This window comes from Dasypus novemcinctus, chromosome 20, assembly GCF_030445035.2.
Source record: "Dasypus novemcinctus isolate mDasNov1 chromosome 20, mDasNov1.1.hap2, whole genome shotgun sequence".
In the NCBI taxonomy this organism is placed as follows: domain Eukaryota; kingdom Metazoa; phylum Chordata; class Mammalia; order Cingulata; family Dasypodidae; genus Dasypus; species Dasypus novemcinctus.
The window spans coordinates 16,922,612-16,940,503 of NC_080692.1; the positions used below are offsets into that span (position 1 = coordinate 16,922,612).

General features: G+C 50.0%; 1 protein-coding gene across 5 annotated transcripts in view; it reads left to right on the forward strand.

The window, feature by feature from the left end:
- MICAL3 (microtubule associated monooxygenase, calponin and LIM domain containing 3) overlaps nt 1-17,892 on the forward strand; it is a 204,097-nt gene that overhangs the window by 113,380 nt on the left and 72,825 nt on the right. For 4 of the 5 annotated variants that reach the window (XM_071210096.1, XM_058282477.2, XM_071210094.1 and 1 more), the window contains exon 17: nt 6,889-7,075. In XM_071210096.1, coding sequence (XP_071066197.1) covers nt 6,889-7,075 — 187 coding nt within the window. Of the gene's footprint in view, nt 1-112; nt 212-1,508; nt 1,566-3,019; nt 3,131-3,812; nt 3,921-6,163; nt 6,272-6,888; nt 7,076-17,892 lie in introns of all 5 variants that reach the window. The other variant, XM_071210093.1, reaches the window with a different exon arrangement.

The following is a 17,892-nucleotide window of genomic DNA, read 5'->3' on the forward strand; positions in this document are numbered from 1 at the left end:
GGGGGCAGGGGGCCTCTCTGACTGCTAGGACTGTGCTGGGGCCAGGGGGCCGGGCCGGGGCCCCCCACCGTTTCACCAGTGTTCTCTCTGTTTGTATCTGTTGGTGCCAAAGCGACGGGGAAAGGAGCGCTCTCGGACCTGCCCCAAAAAAGTGATCACGCTCTCTCCTCCCCCCACCCCGCCCCCCTGGTGGGCGCGCGGCCACCACCAGGTGACCTCCTCTGCATGCCGCGTGCTGTCTTCTCCCGCCTGCCTGCGTAGATGGCTAGGGGGGAGACCAAGGCCCCTTCCCAGTGACCACTGCCCCCAAAGACCATTGGTCGAAGCCATTCGTGGCGGAAGCCACCTGTTGCCCCAGAGGGACGATTCCTGAATGGCCTCTAGGGCAGCACCCAACGTACTTGACCCTGGGTGGTTGAGTCTTGTCCCAGAAACCCCACTTCTGAGGTGGCTTTATTGTGACACCTCTGTCAACTGAGATCCTTACTGCAGAGGCAGGCACTCAACCCAAGCGGCTTATTTAAAAGGCCACCCCCGGTAAGGAGTCTGATTTTTAAAGGCTCAAGCTGCGCGTGCGCATCCAGGAACCGCGCCCTGCGTGGCTCGGAGCCCACCCAATGCCTTGTCTCTGCGCCAGGCAAACCCTCAGGCCCTGCCGAGTCCCAGGCCCACTCCCAGGTTCTTTCCAGAGAAATCCGTTAGTTCTCACAAGAGCCCCCATGTACAGAGGAGAGAACTGAGGCTGGAGTTGAGAGGCGCCCTCCTCCCCTGGGGGCGTGGCCGGGGCCTGAGACCCCACCTCGTCCTGCCCGCGGAGATGTGATGTTCCCGGGCACTGGACGAGGTTTGCCGCGGGAGCCTCCCGTCAGCTTTTCTGCTGTCATGTGGCTGCAGGGCGAATCCTCCACCCAAAAGAGCGAAGGATTGGCCACCCCCCGCCCCGTCCTCAGGCAACGCTCCATCCCTCGCATGTGTACACTTCTGTCCGTGTTCCAAACCTGCTCAATTTTTGTCCACTTCTCCCTGAAATAAACTGTGCTCTGGTTCCACCTTCCCACCCGGGGACCATTCCCCCACCCCCGCGTCTCCCCTGAACTGTCGGAATGGTCTTTCGTTCTAGCCAGTTTCCAGCCCCCCACCCTCCCGCGTCAGGTCTTGTGGAAAGCTTCACCCTCCTGACCCGCACCCCCCTTTCCACCTTCCACTTAACACCTGTGGCCTCAGGCCACCGTGTGAGAGAAGCAGGTTTGTCGCACCTTTGTACTAACTGCACTTCCTTCCTGACCTGCGGAGCCGACCTCACTCGAGGTGGGCGCAACGGCTGCTGCGCCAACAGCTGTGCTCGGTCGTGGGGTTCGGTAGGTGGGCCCGTGTTTCCTTGGGGCAGCATGAGGAGGGGCCCAGGAAGATGCGTGGCCGGGAGCTGCGAATTCCTGGGTCCACTCTGAACTAGTGGGTCCACGTAGAGCCTCCGGATGCCGCTGAAGGTCCTACTTTGTTGCCTACAGACGTACAGGGATCTTGATGCTGACGGCCGAGGCAAGCAGCGGCCCCACCGCGAGAGGGTAAAAGATAACGAATGCATGAACCATGGCGTGGGACGCTGAGGACCAAGCGGAGGGCACGTGAGGGGGGGGCTTCCGCACGCTCCTGCCACCAGCCAAGAGCCTGAGTTCTTGCTGATGGCGTTGACCCCTGCGCATAGCCCCCCTCCCTGCCACCGAGCACCCGTCCCCCAGCGGTCAGAGTGGACACTCACGCAGAGCACCAGTAACACTCACTTTCCCACCCCAAGGTCACGCACTTCACCCCCGAAATATCTGCCAGGGGAGGACCAGTATTTGACTACCCAGGTGGATTCTTAGGGGAACGGAGCGCGTCTGCTCGGCTCTTTTTTTTTTTGACAGTCATGGATCTCAAGGTGGAAAGACTGGGCCAAAGCTCTCACCAGTGTGGGGATTTTCCTGGGTGAAGAGGAAGGAAGGAAAGGAAGGGGAGGGGGGGCGAGGCTGTTGAAAGCTTCGGCCAGTCTTTTCTGACACACCAAGGGGGTGGCTTCCAATGGCACCTGGCCAACGTGTAATTGAATGACTGATGCAGGTGCCCGATTAAAGAAGCCTGCTTACTTTATGGGATGCTGTTGCTGCCCGAGCAGATGACACCCGGGTGGATAGCTCTGCAGCTAGAGTGGAGAACTCTCTACTTGTTAGATGCCTCCTGTAGCCGCTTTTCCTTCATTCTCACCTCCCCTTTCGCCTTTGCTCGCTGAGAAATCCACTGTGGCCATGCAATAAGTTAGGTTGCTTCTCGGCTTCACGAGGAAGCTGGTCACAGTGCTGTCCTCTGCGCCGGCTTCTCTCCCCTGCCACGCACAGAAGCAGACCATTGGCACACTCTGGGGGCGCACGCGTGCCCAGACGCCGGGTTAGGGTGAAGAGAGCCCGGAGGAGGCAGAGGGAAGCGTCCCCCCGCTCTGCCTGCTTCGCTTGGCCCCTTGTGCTGCCTTCTCCCAGCCTCTTCCTCTTCTTCCCAGCCTGCTTTCCCTTCAAACGATGTGACCTGGAGTTCCAGTGGGTAGCCAGGGCCTCCGTTAGGGGCAGTGCGTGGTTTATGAGGAGGAGATGGCACATAACGAACAACGCCCGAGAGAGGCAGCCTGCCGAGTAAAGAGAGCCTGGCGGGGCGGAAGAGTTAGCAGTCTGGGGCTGCAGTGGCAGCGGGGAGTGCCTGGGGTCCAGTGCAGAGGGCAGGAAGGTTGGCAGGGATTTTTATTTATTTTTTCCCCTGTGGGCTGGTTTCCAGTTTCCTCAGGGCACAGTTCCATCCAGAAGCTTTTGAGGGGTCCCATTTATCTTCTTCCCGGCCCCCCCTCCGCTGCTCTCTGTCCTGACGTGCACCCACCTGCTCTCTTTGCCCCTACCCCCCGCCCCACTGGCTTCGCCTGCTCTGCTGTCACCCCAGAGGGAGGCTCAGGCTTCTTTCTCGTGTTCTCCTCTTGGCGGGTGATGCCGCCCTGCAGAGATCTCCCCCAGCGGCCCCAGGGGCCTGTCCTGCTGAGCGCACCCCGCGCCCCGATCCCCAGGCCAGTCAGCGGGCCGAGCGTCCGGAGCCCAGCCCGGCGAGGCAGCAGGTAACTGCCGCCCCCATCGTCGTTCTCCGTCCTGCATGGGTGCCCGGGCCGGGGGCGAGAGGGACCTGCCTGGAACCGGAGAGCAGTGGGCCTCTTGTCACCCCGCCAGCACCGCCGCCACGCCCCCCCACCCGGGTCTCCCTGCGCACGATAGGATGCTTGGCAGTTACTGCTCGCTGGAGCTTTGGGCCCCGTTCTGTGGGGACCAGAGTGTCCCTGGTTCATGGCTCGCCCCTGAGGAAGACCTGCGCCCACGCTCCTACCCCTGCTGTCGGCAGAGCATGCGGGGCCTCGGGTCTTTCCCCCTGATCACTGCTGGGGACCTGGCCAGCTCCTGGGCAGGCAGCGCTGCCCTGAATACAAGTGGCCCAGGGAAGAGATGCCACGTACCTGCCTTTGCGTAGAAGGGACAAGCTTCGCTCTGGAAGTGCTGTCCCGACCCGCTGAGTGTAAGGCTGGCGGGGTGGCGGGGTGGCGGGTGAAGCTCTCTTCACCCAACAGCTCAGGCCGTTCTCGTTTCTGGGGAGCTAAAGGTATTTTCTCTCCTGTAGGTGTTATTTAGGTGTAAAGGGCTGGAGTCAAAAGCTCTAAAACTGCCAAATTCCTTAAGTTCAGGTCAGTATGTGACTTTTCATTTGACGTTTCCTTTGATTTTTTTCCTTCTCCGTCTTGTATTTTATAGCCAGAGCCTGAACCTTCTCGTCGATTTTTTGTCGACCAGTGGGAACTTTCTCTTAGCCTCCGCTCCTCCAGCCGCCCTGCCTCTCCCTCCTCCGACTCCCTCCGACAGGTAGCATGGCCTGGGCTCGGCCGAGCCTCCGCTCACTGCACCGTCACAGCCACCTGCCCTGGTGGGGGCCGCGGGGCTCTCCTCCGGCCTGTGTCCTGGGGGCTGTCCAGTTGTGTGTGCGGCGGGGAGGCATGTCCGTTTTCAGTGTACATTCCGGAAGCATCTGCCTGGGTTGAGGCTGCCACCACCCATTGTGTCGTGTTTGACGCATGTCAAATTCTGGGGACGTAAACCACTTTCATTGTATTTTAACCACGTCAACTAACAAGAAGCATTTTCCAGCCCCTGGCTTTTTTACCCCAAATGTCTCTCTATTAATGTGTGTTACAAAATACGGGCCGTGGTGTCATGAAATCTCTTCAGTGGAGTGGGGGCTTTGCGGTATCTCGGGGGCCCCCGACTTGGAGTCATTTAAGGACTCGCCATGCTGTTTCCTCCAGGGAGTTGCTCTGGCCCCGAGTAGCTGATGGCCAGCCGGAGGGTCTGTGCGCCCTCTTCATCCGCTCCCTGTCCTTAATCCCAGACTGCACGGTGGAGGGTGGAAGCGTGTGCCTGCTGCGTGTGGCGTGCAGTAGCGAGCCAGCGACCGCTACCTCTGGACTGCTTTTTAGGAGTGGGGAGAAGGAAACAGTCCACTGTTCCTGGAGAAACGGGGGCACTGCCTGCCAGTGTTGGCACATGGCAAGAACCGCTGTGACAGATGCCTGTGCACGCGTGCGGCGTGGGGCTGAAATTGCAGAGGGGCAGCCTCTGGGTGGGCGAGCCGGTCCCGGCCAGCAGGGAGGGCGCCAGGCTTGCTCCTTGGCCCTGCTGGACACTTGACACTGGGTCCACGCTCTCACTCGTCTTGCTGCAGAGTGAACAGACTGGGATTTTCCACTCCATGTCAGCTGTTAAACCGTCCTGGCAGCTCTGCCTGGTACCTGCCTGCTCCGGGCCTCAGCTTCTCTAATGGCCCTAATCTAAAGAAGTTTCAATGTTAGGGCCACTTGTTTTTCTTGACTGCTCTTCCTATAAGTTAACAGGCGAACGCACCCCTCCTTGGAAATGTCTTTAAGTATAATTGGGTCCCCAGTTCCAGCTGAACTGTGACGTCTTTCCCCGTTGTCACTTCCATGCTTTTCGTGGCTCCTGTCCTCACCTGAAGTGGTCCCCAGGGCTCTCCTCCCACGGGACCCGGCCCACGGGGCTTCACGCATCAGTCCGCACAGACGGGCTCCCCAGAGGGCTGGTCACTCTAAGACAAATGCTGCTGGTGCATTTTGAAGGCAGACTGAGAGACGGGGCCACTTGCACTTGGCAGGGAGCCCACTTCCTCCACCGGGAAGGGCGACCTGGACCTCGGCCCCGGGGGTCGGCCTGCAAGGCTGTGACCCTGCACCCCCGGGCGGCGGGCACCGAAGCCAGATCCAGGTGGTTGGGCCTTTTGCTGTTTTCTTTTCTCAACCCATAAAGTGGCCGCTCTCTCCCATTCTCCCAAACTAGCAGCGCTCTCTGATTCCCCGAGACGGAGCAGCCTGACCGCGTGGCGCAGGTGGCAGAGCCCTGCAGTGCACCTGTGAGGTGCCGGCCCAGTCGAGAAGCCTGTGGCCTCTGTGCCTGGGGCGGGTGACGCGTTATGCCGCACTCAGCCTCCCATTAAATGCCAGCAGGGAGAGCGGGCTGAGAAGGGGCCTTCCAGATAGAGCTCGGGGGTGCTGGGTGCACCTGACGGAGGACTGGGTCAAGCATTCCTAAGTGGGGCGCAGGTGGTTCCATGTCGCATTAGGGCTCTTGACGCTCGTTCCCTCGTGGAGTTTGCACCTCTGTGAGAGTGGGCTTGCTTTCTTCCTCAACGAGCAAGCCCCTTTCCAGGCCTCTCCCGTGCCCTTGAACCTGCCGTCACTGTGGGCGCTGCTGTCTGGAGGGGAGGTGACCCCCATTGGGGCGCACTGAGCTCTGGGCCTTTCTCACTCTTCTGCACTTGCATCTGTCCTGCCTTCCCACCTCCCATGCTCTCCCCTCCGGAAGGTCAGTCTCCCGCCGCCGATGCCCACCCGTGCTGGCACCTCACCTGGGTCCATCACAGCGTTTTCCCGCCACCTGCCCCCCTGCTTGTGGGCACTGTGTTGGCATGGTTTGCGGCTGCACCTTGTGTGCCTTTTATACCTTTCAGAGGTTTTATTTTCTTGTCTTCTTAACTTGTTTATTTTCTCCTTCTCATTTCCCTTCATTCTGGTCATTTTATAATCTCCAACCAATAGAAGTATATAAAGATGTACACGGGCGGAGTGAGCTCATTGGCTGAGCAAATAGCCAATCAGCTTCAAAGGAAAGAGCAGCCCAAAACCCTTCTAGACAAGAAGGAACTGGTAAGAGATGTAGCTAGACTCCGCACAGCTATGGTAAACGCACCTGCTTCAGGCTCAGTCGCTCCGTGACATTACGTAGCCAGTGTGTGCCGCGGGGTAGTTTTTTTGGAGGTTGTCTGAATCCGGATAACTGAATTTCTAGGACCGTAGGAGATGCTCAGATCATTGTATGGGAAAGCATACGATGAGCGCCCTAGAGCCGGGGAGACCCACAGCCACGTGGAGCCTCGTGAACACTGAATGTGTTTTTATACTACCCTCAAAAAAGAATCCTGTCAAAAGTTTTATTGGATAGCTGTGAAATTCTGTAAAATTGGATCATCCGTCAGAAAGAGCCTGGCTTGGGTTGGGTTTCCCTTTGATTGCCGATGGGCCTCGGCCCTGCGTCCAGCTTGAGCCAGGTGTTCTGCCAAGCCCAGCCCAGCCCGGGCGCTGCCAGGCCCTGCCGTCCTTCGTAGCACCAGCAGCAAGGCACCCCATAGCCGTGCAAGGGTCCTCGGCGGATCCTAGACGAGACCCCTTAGCGAGGGTCGGGCTCACTGACAGAGAGGGTGCGCGCCTGCCGGAGGGAGCCCGCAGGCCTGGCCCTGACGCGCCCCCCCCCCTGCCCCCCACAGAGCTCCATCAAGAAGGAGTTCCCGCAGAACCTGGGCGGCAGTGACACCTGCTACTTCTGCCAGAAGCGGGTCTACGTGATGGAGAGGCTGAGCGCCGAGGGCAAGTTCTTCCACCGGAGCTGCTTCAAGTGCGAGTACTGCGCCACCACCCTGCGGCTCTCGGCCTACGCCTACGACATCGAGGGCGGTGAGGATGGGTGGGGAAACCGAGGCCGGGAGGGAGTCCTGCTTGACCTGCACGCGGTCATCCTGCCTCTCTCTGCCCTCCCCGTCCCTCTCCCTCCAGTCCTTGCTTTTCCTCTAAGACGCTCGCTCTTAACTATCTCCCAGCGTCGCCAGGCTGCACCGTGAGCATTTCTCAGGAGCGAGTGTGAGCGAACAGCATGCATTTACCTAGACTGTGGCCCTTGCTTCACAGATGCCCCCTTGCATTCTTACTTCATGGTGGGATCTTGAGTTGCAAGGGACGCAGCGAGGAAAGTCTTTTCTCTCTTTCCTTTATAGAAGGGGAGTCGCAGGTCCATAGAAGCAACATTTCTTGTCTTAGGACAGTGCCAGCAAATCGACACTAGCTCCCAGGCCCCTGGGTCCTCCTGCGTCTTTGAGATGCCTGAACTGTGCCCAGTGTTACCACCTCTCTGACATCAGCGTTTTCCCACCCCGGGTCTCATGAACTGAGGGGTCCTTGCCTGGGGCCTTGGTCTACTTTATTGGGGTGTATCTGGTGCTTGGACAACGGAGGCCTCAATAGGGCAGAAAGTAGAGGATCCCACAGGTGGACAGCAGGGCCCAAAAGAGGGGTGGGGGCGGCGGCAGCTGGCGTGCCGCGCATCCAAAGACCCTTTAGGGTTGACTGCAAAAGGGGCCCGAGACACTGCTGTCCTCCCTACCCATTCCTGCAGGGTGCCGGAGGGACTGGCGGGGGCAGCTCAGCGACTGAGACGGAGCGGGGAGCCCTAGGCCAACGGGACAGGGCCGTGGGTCCCATGTGGCGTCCCTGCCCAGGGAGGGGGTTGGGTACGCGGCACCTGGTGTTGATTTCTGGATTGTGAGGAGCCAGAAGGGCGATGCCATACAAGAGAAGGTCACCAGGTGACAAGGTTGTCGCTTCAGCATCCTGGCTGTCCCGAGAGGGAGCACATGGGGCTGCTCTGTCGGAAGTAGCAGGAAGGAATGGAGCCAGGCTTGCCCTTACTCGGGCGCCTGGTCTTCCTGTGATGTTAGGAGGAGTCAAGATGGTTGTCTAGATAAGGCAGGTGAAGTGTTAAGTATCAGCCTCATTCTCCGCGTTGGCGCCCACCTGCTCTTTGCGTAACTCTGCCTTTGGTCTCCGAGGCGGGGGCTGCAGTTGGAGCCCACACCATCTTAACTGCCCTTGGTGCTTAAGATTGTTCTATTTCACCTTCCACCCTGGGATTTTCCTGGAAAGAAAACCCCTGAGGATTCGGCCAATTGGTCAACAAGTGTTTTTGCCGCTAGATGTGTCCACCTGTGCCACATGCTCTTGGGGATACAGCTGGAGTTGAAAGCATTCCTCAAAGAGCTCACATTCCAATTGGAATAAGCACACATGAAACAATAGCAGACGGTGTTGAGAGAGGGTATGATTAAGGGCTGAGTCACCGAGTACAAATGGTAATTTTGTATAGGTCAGGAAGAAATCCATGAAGTTCAGTAGTATTTGGCAGTGGTTTGGCGAGACAAGTATGGATGTTAAGTAGAGGGAAGAGAAGGCCTTCTCGGCTAGGAGCTCAGCTGGAAGTCGTCATGATGCTGGGGGACAGGCCGGGAGCAGCCCCATGACTGGGTCGAAACGGATGCCCCAGATTTTAACCTAGATAACAGTGTCATCAGCTTAGCCCCTTACAGGGCTCCTCCTCATATGTCAGAAAACAGGTGGACTCGAGAAAATAAAAGAAATCTGGGGGCACCGCAGTTTTAGCCCCACTCCTCAAAGTGACTGGGCAATGAGGAAATCTGCCAAAGAGACTCAGATAAGAATAGAAGAAGCCTGGGACGTGGCAGCTCAGGGGCAGGGAAATAACTCGGGCCTGTGCTGGGTGCTTTAGCAGTGTGGAGAAGCCATTTTTATTACCGTCATTTTACAGATGAGGAACCCGAGTTGAGAAAAGTTCTTCGTTGCTCGTCCAGGTCCACACAGCCAGGTGGTGGGTAGTTTAAGAGTCAGTGACCTCTGAGACCCCTTCCAGGCCAGAGAGTCAGGGCTTTGTGACCCCAGTCCCATGGACAGCTCCCAGAACCCTACAGCCAGGGAGCTGGCCACGTGCCTCCCTTGCTGCTTTTTCTTTCCTTCAGCTTTTTTTAAAGGATGCAGTCCGCCCATAAGCTGAGCTCCTCTGTCTCTTGCCAAACACGAGCTCATTTTCAGCTGCCGCCAAATAGTAGCACAAGCACTCTAAATCAGACGGTCGTGTCTTTCCCTGTCATCTTTTTTTTAGTCATTATAAAAAGTTTACTGAAGTATACCATTCACACACAAACATACGTGAGCGATAAATGTATAGTAAAAGTTGTGAACTTCTAAAACAAACATGCATAACATCATACTGGGTCCCATGCATCACCCCACCCACACCTGGCATTGTTGTGAGACATTTGTAAAAAATTATGCAACAGCATCGTCAAAGTACTACTACTAACTATAGTCCATATCTTAGATTTAGTGTATTTTTTCTTCCAGTGCTCCCTATTATTTTTATTCTTTTGTTCATAAACCATTTAATTTATCGAAAGTGTACATTCATTAGCATTTGGTATAATCACTGAGTTTGTGCACTCATCACTTCAGTCACTATTAGAGCGTTTTCATCACTCCAAAAAAAAACCAAACAAACCCACAACAAAAAAACAAATCACTATGATACCCATATGTTAGCTCTACTAATTACAGATCCTATGATATGCTTTCTCCATGCCTATTCATTTACAGGCATTTACAAACAACTTTTTACCAGTTCTGCACAGATTAAACCTGTTTTCCATTCTCTAACCACATTCTATTCTCTGGTGACTTATATTCTAGCTGTTAACTCCATGAGTTTTCTCATTATATTTAGTTCATAATGGCAAAATCATACAATGTTTGTCCTTTCGTGTCTGGCTTGCTTCACTCAACATAATGTCCTCCAGGTTCATCCACGTTGTCATGTGCTTCACGACTTCATTTCTTCCTACAGCTGAATAATGTTCCATTGTGTGTATACACCACAGTTTGTTTATCTGTTTGTCAGTTGATGGACAGCTGAGTTGCTGCCATCTCTTGGCAGTTGTGAATAACGTCACTATGAACATTGGTGTGCAGCTGTCTGTTCATGTCACTGCTCTCAGTTCTTCTGGGTATATACCTAGTAGAGATATTTCTGGGTCTCATGGCAGGTCTATATCTAACTTCCTTAGGAGTTGCTAAACAGACTTCCACAGTGGGTATACCATTCTCTGTTCCCAAGAGCAGTGGCTAAACATTCTTATCTCTCCACATAATAGTGACCATTCTAGTAGGTGTGAAATAATATCTCATTGTAGCTTTGATTTGCATTTCCCTACTACCCAGTGATATCGAACATTTTTCATGTGTTTTTTCACCATTTGTATTTCTTCTTTAGAAAAATGCCTATTCAAGTCTTTTGCCCATTTATTAATTGGCCATTTGTCTTTTTATTGTTGAGCAATAGGATCTCTTTGTATATCATGGATACTAGACTCTTGTTGGATGTGTGATTTCCAAGTATTTTCTCCTGTTGACTAGGTTGCCTTTTTACCCTCTTCACAAAGTCCTTTGAGGTGCAGAAGTGTTTAATTTTGAGGAGGTCCCATTTATCTTTTGTTACATATACTTTAGATAAAAGATTTATGCCCACATACTACAAGATCTTGTAGATGTTTCCCTACAATATCTTCTGGGAGTTTTATGGTCCTGGCTTTTATGTTTAGGTCTTTGATCCATTTTGAATTGTTTTTTTCCAAAGATTTATTTTGTTTATTTATTTCTCCTCACCCCCTCGTTCTTTGCATTTGCTGTGTCTGTTTGTTTTGTGCGGGTTTTCTTTTTCAGGAGGCACCAGGAACTGAACCACCTGGGACCTCCAGTGTGGAAGAGAGGCATCTAATCACTTGAGCCACGTCCACTCCCTGCTTTGTTGTCCTCTCATTTTGTATTTCTCCTTGTGTCTCTTGTATCATTCTGTTATGTCAGCTCGCCACGCCCACCTGTTGTGCCAGCTTGCTTTCTTGCTCATCTACTCTAGGAGGCATTGGGAACAGAACCTGGCCCTCCCGTGTGGTAGGTGGGAGCTCAATCATTTGAGCCACATTTACTTCCCTTGAGTTGATTTTTGTATAGGGAGTAAGATAGGGGTCCCCTTTCATTCTTTTGACTATGGATATCCAGTTCTCCCAGCACCATTTGTTGTTGAGCCTATTCTGTCTCAGGAAAGTGGACTTGCTAGGGTTATTAATAATCAGTTGACAATAGAATTAAGGGTCTGTTTTTGAACTCTTAATTCGATTCTATTGATCACTGTGTCATGTATCTATCTTTATGTCAATACTATGCTGTTTTGACCATGGTAGCTTTATAATATGGTTCAAGGTAAGGAAGTGTGAGTCTTCAGACTTCACTGTGCTTTTTTAGGATGTTTTTGGCTATTCCGTACCACTTTCCCTTCCAAATAAATTTGGTAATTGACTTTTCTATTTCTGTAGAGTAGACTGTTGGAATTTTTTGGTATTACTTTGAGTCTTTAAATCAATTGGGTAGAATTGACACCTTCACCTTCCAATCCATGAACACAGAAAGTCCTTCCATTTGTTTAGGTCTTCTTTGATTTCTTTTAACAGTGTTTTGTAGTTTTCTGGAAACAGGTCTTTTATTATCCTGGTTAAATTAATTCCTAGATATTTGAATTTCTTTATTGCTATTGTAAATAGATTTTTAAAAATTTCTTCACCTTGCTCATTACTAGTGTATGGAAATGCTACCGATTTTTGCATGTTGCTCTTGTATTCTGCCACTTTGCTGAACTCATTTATCACCTCTAATAGCTTTGTTGTAGATATTTCAGAATTTTCTAACTATAGAATCATGTCATCTGTGAACAGTGAGAGTTTTAGTTCTTTTCTAATATAGATGCCTTTTAATTTCTTCTTCTTGCCTAATTGCTCCAGCTAGAACTTCTAGCACCGTGTTGAATTACAGTGGTGACAGTGGGCATCCTTGTCTTGTTCCTGATCTTAGAGGGAAAGCTTTCTACCTCTCCCAATTGAGTACGATATTACTGTGAGATTTTCATATATGCCCTTTATTATGTTGAGGAACATTCCTTCTATACCTATCTTTTGAAATGTTTATCTTATCAAGAAAAGATGCTAGATTTTGTCAGAGGCCTGTTCTACATGTTCTACTTGATCTACATGTTATACATGATCAAGATGATCATGTGGGTTTTTCTCTTCAATTTGTTAATGTGGTGTATTCTGTTAATTGATTTTCTTGTGTTGAACCACCCTTGCATACCAGGAATGAATCCCACTTGGATGTTGTCTCTAATTCTTTTAACATGCTTTTGGATTCGATTTGCAAGTATTATACTGAGAATTTTTGCATCTCTGTTCTTTAGAGAGATGGGTCTGTAATTTTCTTTTGTTATAGTATTTTTATTTGGCTTTGGTTTTAGGGTGATATTGGCTCCATAAAATGTATTGGGTAATTTCCCCTCCTTTTCAATTTTTTGGAAGAGTTTAAAACAGGATTGGTATTGATTTTTCTCAAAATGTTTGGTAGAATTCACCTGTGAAGCCATCTGTTCTTGGACTTTTCTTTATTGGAAGACTTTTGGTGACTGTTTCAATCTCTTTACTTGAAATTGGTTTGTTGAATTCCTGTAATTCTTGTAGAGTCATTGTAGGTTGTGCATTTCTAAGAATTTGTTTGTTTCATGTAGGTTGTCTAGTTTGTTAGCGTACAGTTTCTCGTAAATATCCTCTTATGTTCTTTTTTATTTCTGTGGGTTCAGTCATAATGGCCCCCATTTCATCCCTGATTTTATTTGCATCTTCACTTTTTCTTTGTTAGCCTGGCTAAGTGTTTGTAGATTTATTGATTTTTCTCCAACTTTTGATTTTGTTGATTTTCTCTAGTGTTTTCTTTTTGTTTTCAATTTAATTTACTTCTGCTCTAATCTTTGTTTTTTCATTCTTTCTGCTTATTTTGGGATTGGTTTGCTGTTCTTGATCTAGTTTCTCCAGGTGTTCAGTAGATCTTTCATTTTAGCTCTTTTCTTTTTCTTTTTCTTTTAGGAGGTACTGGGGATTGAACTCAGGACCTCGTGGGAAGCAGATGTTCAACCACTGAGCTACATTCGCTCCCCAATGAGGGTTGGTTTTTCTCATTTGTTTGTTTTGTTTTTGTTTTTATTGGAGGTACTGGAGATTGAACCTGGAACCTCGTACATGGGAGGCAGGCACTCAACCACTTGAGCTACATCTGTCCCCCTCTTCTTCTTTTTTTAAATTTATTTATTTACTTATTTCCCTCCTTCCCCTCCTCCTGCCCTGCTGTTTTTGCTGTGTTGTCTTCTCTTCTCATTTTCTCTCCTCTAGGATTCACCAGGATTCGATCCTGGAGACTCCTGATGAGGAGAGGGGTTCCCTGTCAATTGAGCCACCTCAGTTCCTGGTTTCTGCTGCACTTCACCTTGACTCTCCCCTTGTCTCTCTTTTGTTGTGTCATCATCTTGCTGCATGACTTACTGCATGGGCACTTGGGCAGGCACTGGATCACCACGTGGGCACACTTTCTCTTCTTCTTTTTCACCAGGAGGCCCCAGGGATCGAACCATATGTCTTTCCATATGGTAGGTGGAAGCTCTATCACTTAAGCCATATCCGCTTCTGCCCTCTTCTTTTTGAATGTAGGCATTCAGGGCTATAAATTTCCCTCTCAGCACTGCCTTCACTGTATCCCATAGTTTTGATAAATTGTGTTCTTGTTTCTATGCATTTCAAGATATCTAATTTCTTTTGCAGTTTCTTCTTTGACCCATTGATTGTTTGAGTGTGCCTCCATATATTTGCAGATTTTCTCCTTTCCTGCCTATTATTGATTTCCAGTTTTATCCGTTATGATCAGAGAAGCTGTTTTGTATCATTTCAATCTTAAGTTTATTGAGAGATGTGTTGTAGCCCAACATGTGGTCTGTCCTGGAGAAAGATCCATGAGCACTTGATAAGAATGTATAACCTGCTGATTTTGGGTGCAGTATTCTGTGTATGTCTGTCATGTCCAGCTCATTTAGCATATTGTTCAAGTTCTCTGTTTCCTTGTTGATCTTCTGTCTAGTTGTTTTATATCATGATATGAGTGACATATTAAAGTCTCCAATTATTATTGTACAGATATCTGTTTCTCTTTCCCGTTTTGCCAGAGTGTGCCTTGTGTATTTTGAGGCATCCTGGTTAAGTGCATAGACATTTATGATTGTTCCTTTTTCCTGGTGAATTATTCCTTTTATTAATATATAATGGCCTTCTGCATCTCTTACCACGTTTTTGCATTTATAGTCTAATTTGTCTGACACCAGTACCATTACCCTTGCTTTTTTTTGGTTACTATTTGTGTGAAATATCTTTTTTCCAAACTTTTTTTTTTTTAAAGATTTATTTTTATTTATTTAATTCCCCTCCCCTCTCCTGGTTGTCTGTTTTCTGTGTCTTTTTGCTTCGTCTTGTTTCTTTGTCCGCTTCTGTTGTCATCAGCAGCACGGGAACTGTGGGTGGCGCCATTCCTCGGCAGGCTGCACTTTCCTTCGCGCTGGGCGGCTCTCCTTACGGGTGCACTCCTTGCGCGGGGGACTCTCCTACGCGGGGGACACCCCTGCGTGGCAGGGCACTCCTTGTGCACATCAGCACTGCGCATGGGCCAGCTGCACACGGGTCAAAGAGGCCCGGGTTTGAACCGCGGACCTCCCATGTGGTAGACGGACGCCCCTACCACTGGGCCAAAGTCCGTTTCCCTTTTCCAACCTTTTACTTTCAGTCTGTTTGCATCCTTGTGTCTAAGGTGAGTTTGTCACAGACAGCATATGGATGGCTCATGCTTTCTGCCCATTCTGTTGGCATATGTCTTCTGATTGGGGAATTTAATCCATTAACATTTAATGTTATTACTATAAAGGCATTACTATAACTATAAAGGCATTACTTCAGTCATTTTATCCTTTGTTTTTCATGGGTCATATCTTATTTTTGTTCATATTTTTACCTTTTTGGTTACCATTTTTCATAGTCTTCACTTCTACTGTCCCCCAAACCTCTCTTTCTTTTCTTTTCTGGCTGCAGAACTCCCTTTAGTATTTCCTGCAGAGCTTGATACTATTTATGAACTCTTAGTTTCTGTTTATTTGTGAATATTTTAACCTCACCATCATATTTGAAGAATAGTTTTGCTGGATGAGGAATTCTTGCCTGGCAGTTTTTTTCTTTTAGTATATTAATTATATCCTATCACTACCTTCTCACCTCCATGGTTTCTAAAGAGAAATCTGCACTAAGTCTTATTGAACATCCCTTGTATATGATATTTTGCTTTTCTCTTGCTGCTTTTTATCTTTGGCATTTGGCATTCTGAATATTATGTGTCTTGGGGTAGGTCTATTTGGATTTATTCTGATTGGAGTATGCTGTGCTTCTTGGATGTGTATATTCATCTTTCATTAGAGTTAGGAAATTTTTGGCCATTGTTTCCTCAAATGCTCTTTTTACCCCTTTCCTTTCTCTTCTGGAACTTCCATAACATGTATGTTGGTGCACTTCATGCTATCATTCAACTCCCTGAGACCCCGCCCAATTTTTTCTATTCTTTTCTCTCTCTCTGTTCTCTCTTTTGAATTTCAGTTGTTTTCTCTGAGTCACTGATTCTTTCTTCCATGATTTCAAATCTGCTGTTGTGTACCTCCATTTTGTTTTTATTTTTTTAAGATTTTATTTGATTTATTTCTCCCTCGTCCTCTGTTTTTTTGCACTTGCTGTCTGCTTTGTGACTGTTTGTTGTATTCTGTGTCTGCTCGTCTTCTTTTTAGGAAGCGCTGGGAACTGAAACCACAACCTCTGATGTGGGAGGGAGGCACCTGATTGCTTGAGCCACCTCCACTCCCTGCTTGTTGTGTCTCTCATTGTGTTTCCTCATTATATCATCTCCTTGCATCATCTTGTTGTGTCAGCTTGCCACACCAGCATTAGCTTGCTATCTTGCTTGTCCTTTTTAGGAGGCACTGGAAACTGAACCTGGGACCTCCCATGTGGTAGGTGGACACCTAGCTGCTTAAACCACATCTGCTTTTATTGTCTTTCATTCCTATAAATCTGCTATTTTTCTATCAAAGATCAAAAATTTTCTTTGTGCTCACCTGTTGCCTTCTTAATGTCTTTCATTCCTTTAGCCATGTTGTCTTTCAACTCCATGATTTGATTTAGGAGATTTGTATGAACCTCTTTAATTAGCTGTTTCAAGTTCTGTGTCTTGTCTGAAACTTTGATTTGTTCCTTTGCCTGAGTCATATCTTCTTTTTTTGTAATATGGCTTTTAATTTTTTGCTCATGTCTAGGCACATGATTCTGATGCTGAGTTTAGTCAACGTTCACTTTCTCTCTCTTGCCTTGGGATTTATTGCCTTGTTCTTTGTCTCTTGGTACAACTTGTTTCAGATATTTAGGATTGTCCCTGTTTAACTGCTCAAACAAGGTCTGAGGAGTCAGTAATGGGGCGCAAGCCAGTTTCCCAAGTAGTCTAGAGAGAGGGGCAGTAATGTCACTTGCTTGCCTGTTTTCTGTTTATTGTTTTTCTCTTTTCATGCACTCTTCTGCCTGACCAGCAGGTGGTGCTCTTTGGCAGCCTGCTCCGCTCAGACCCCAGATACTGGGGGAAATGCATTCATGTGACTCCACAGTGAGTGGCACTGAAGCAGTGTCCTCAGGGCACGCCAAGCCTCACAAACACACTGTTCTCAAAAGCTGCTCTCCTTCGGCCACACCTTCCTTCCCTCTTTTCCCTGTCACCCTGAGGAGAGGAAATGCCCGCTCCAGCAAGGTGGTCTGTGATGGGTGGTCCCTTGGGACAAGCCGGCGACACCCGTCGCCTCCACCCCTGCTGGCGCCGCCCTAAGCAGCCACTGCTTAGCTTCAGCCTGGACCACTAGTCTCCCTGCCGCCCCCGCCGCCTCCCGGCAGTCTGTTTCCACAAAGCATCTGGGTGACCTTATAAAAATGCAAGTCAGTTCTTAACCAGGCTCCTGCGCTCCATCCGCACGCCCACCTCGGCCCACATCGACCCACGGAGCTTTGCACGCCCGGCCTGCCTGCCTGCCCAGCTTCTCTGGCCTCGTCCCTCACCTCTCTCTGCACTCCTGCAGCGCCCCGTGAACGCTAGCAGGCCGCTCCTTCCTCAGCGCTGGAACGCGCCTTCCCTCCTCCTCACAGCCCACTCAGGCGCCGCCTCAGAGAGGCTGTCCCAGATGGCTGACCTGGAGCAGCCCCGGCCCTGTCCCGTCTCCTGCTTGGTTGTCTGCCCAGCACTTTCCGCTGTCCAATACTCACTTGTTTGCATGTTGTCCGCCCCCTCAGAGCGGAGACCACCTCCACCTTCTCGACTGCGGGATTCTCCGCGTTTAGAACAGTACCTGGACTGGCCCTGCATAACTCATTGATCTTCGGCCAGTCCTGTAGCTGCCCCTTTTCTTCATTCTCCTTTTCCGGTCACTCCATATTTAATTATCAAGGTTTCTTGACTGTTTGGACCATCTAAGATCAGCGGCTTGCCTCAGTCACCCATACGTTGTACTTGGTCTGTAACACAGCTTGCCTGGGTTGCTGAGACGAGCATTGGAGCGCCGTGCCTAGAAGGAAGAGCCAGCTTCCTGCATTCAGGTCCTGGTTCGTAGACTGACTAACTGGGGGCCAATTGTTCAGCCCTTCTGTGCATCAGCTGGAAAA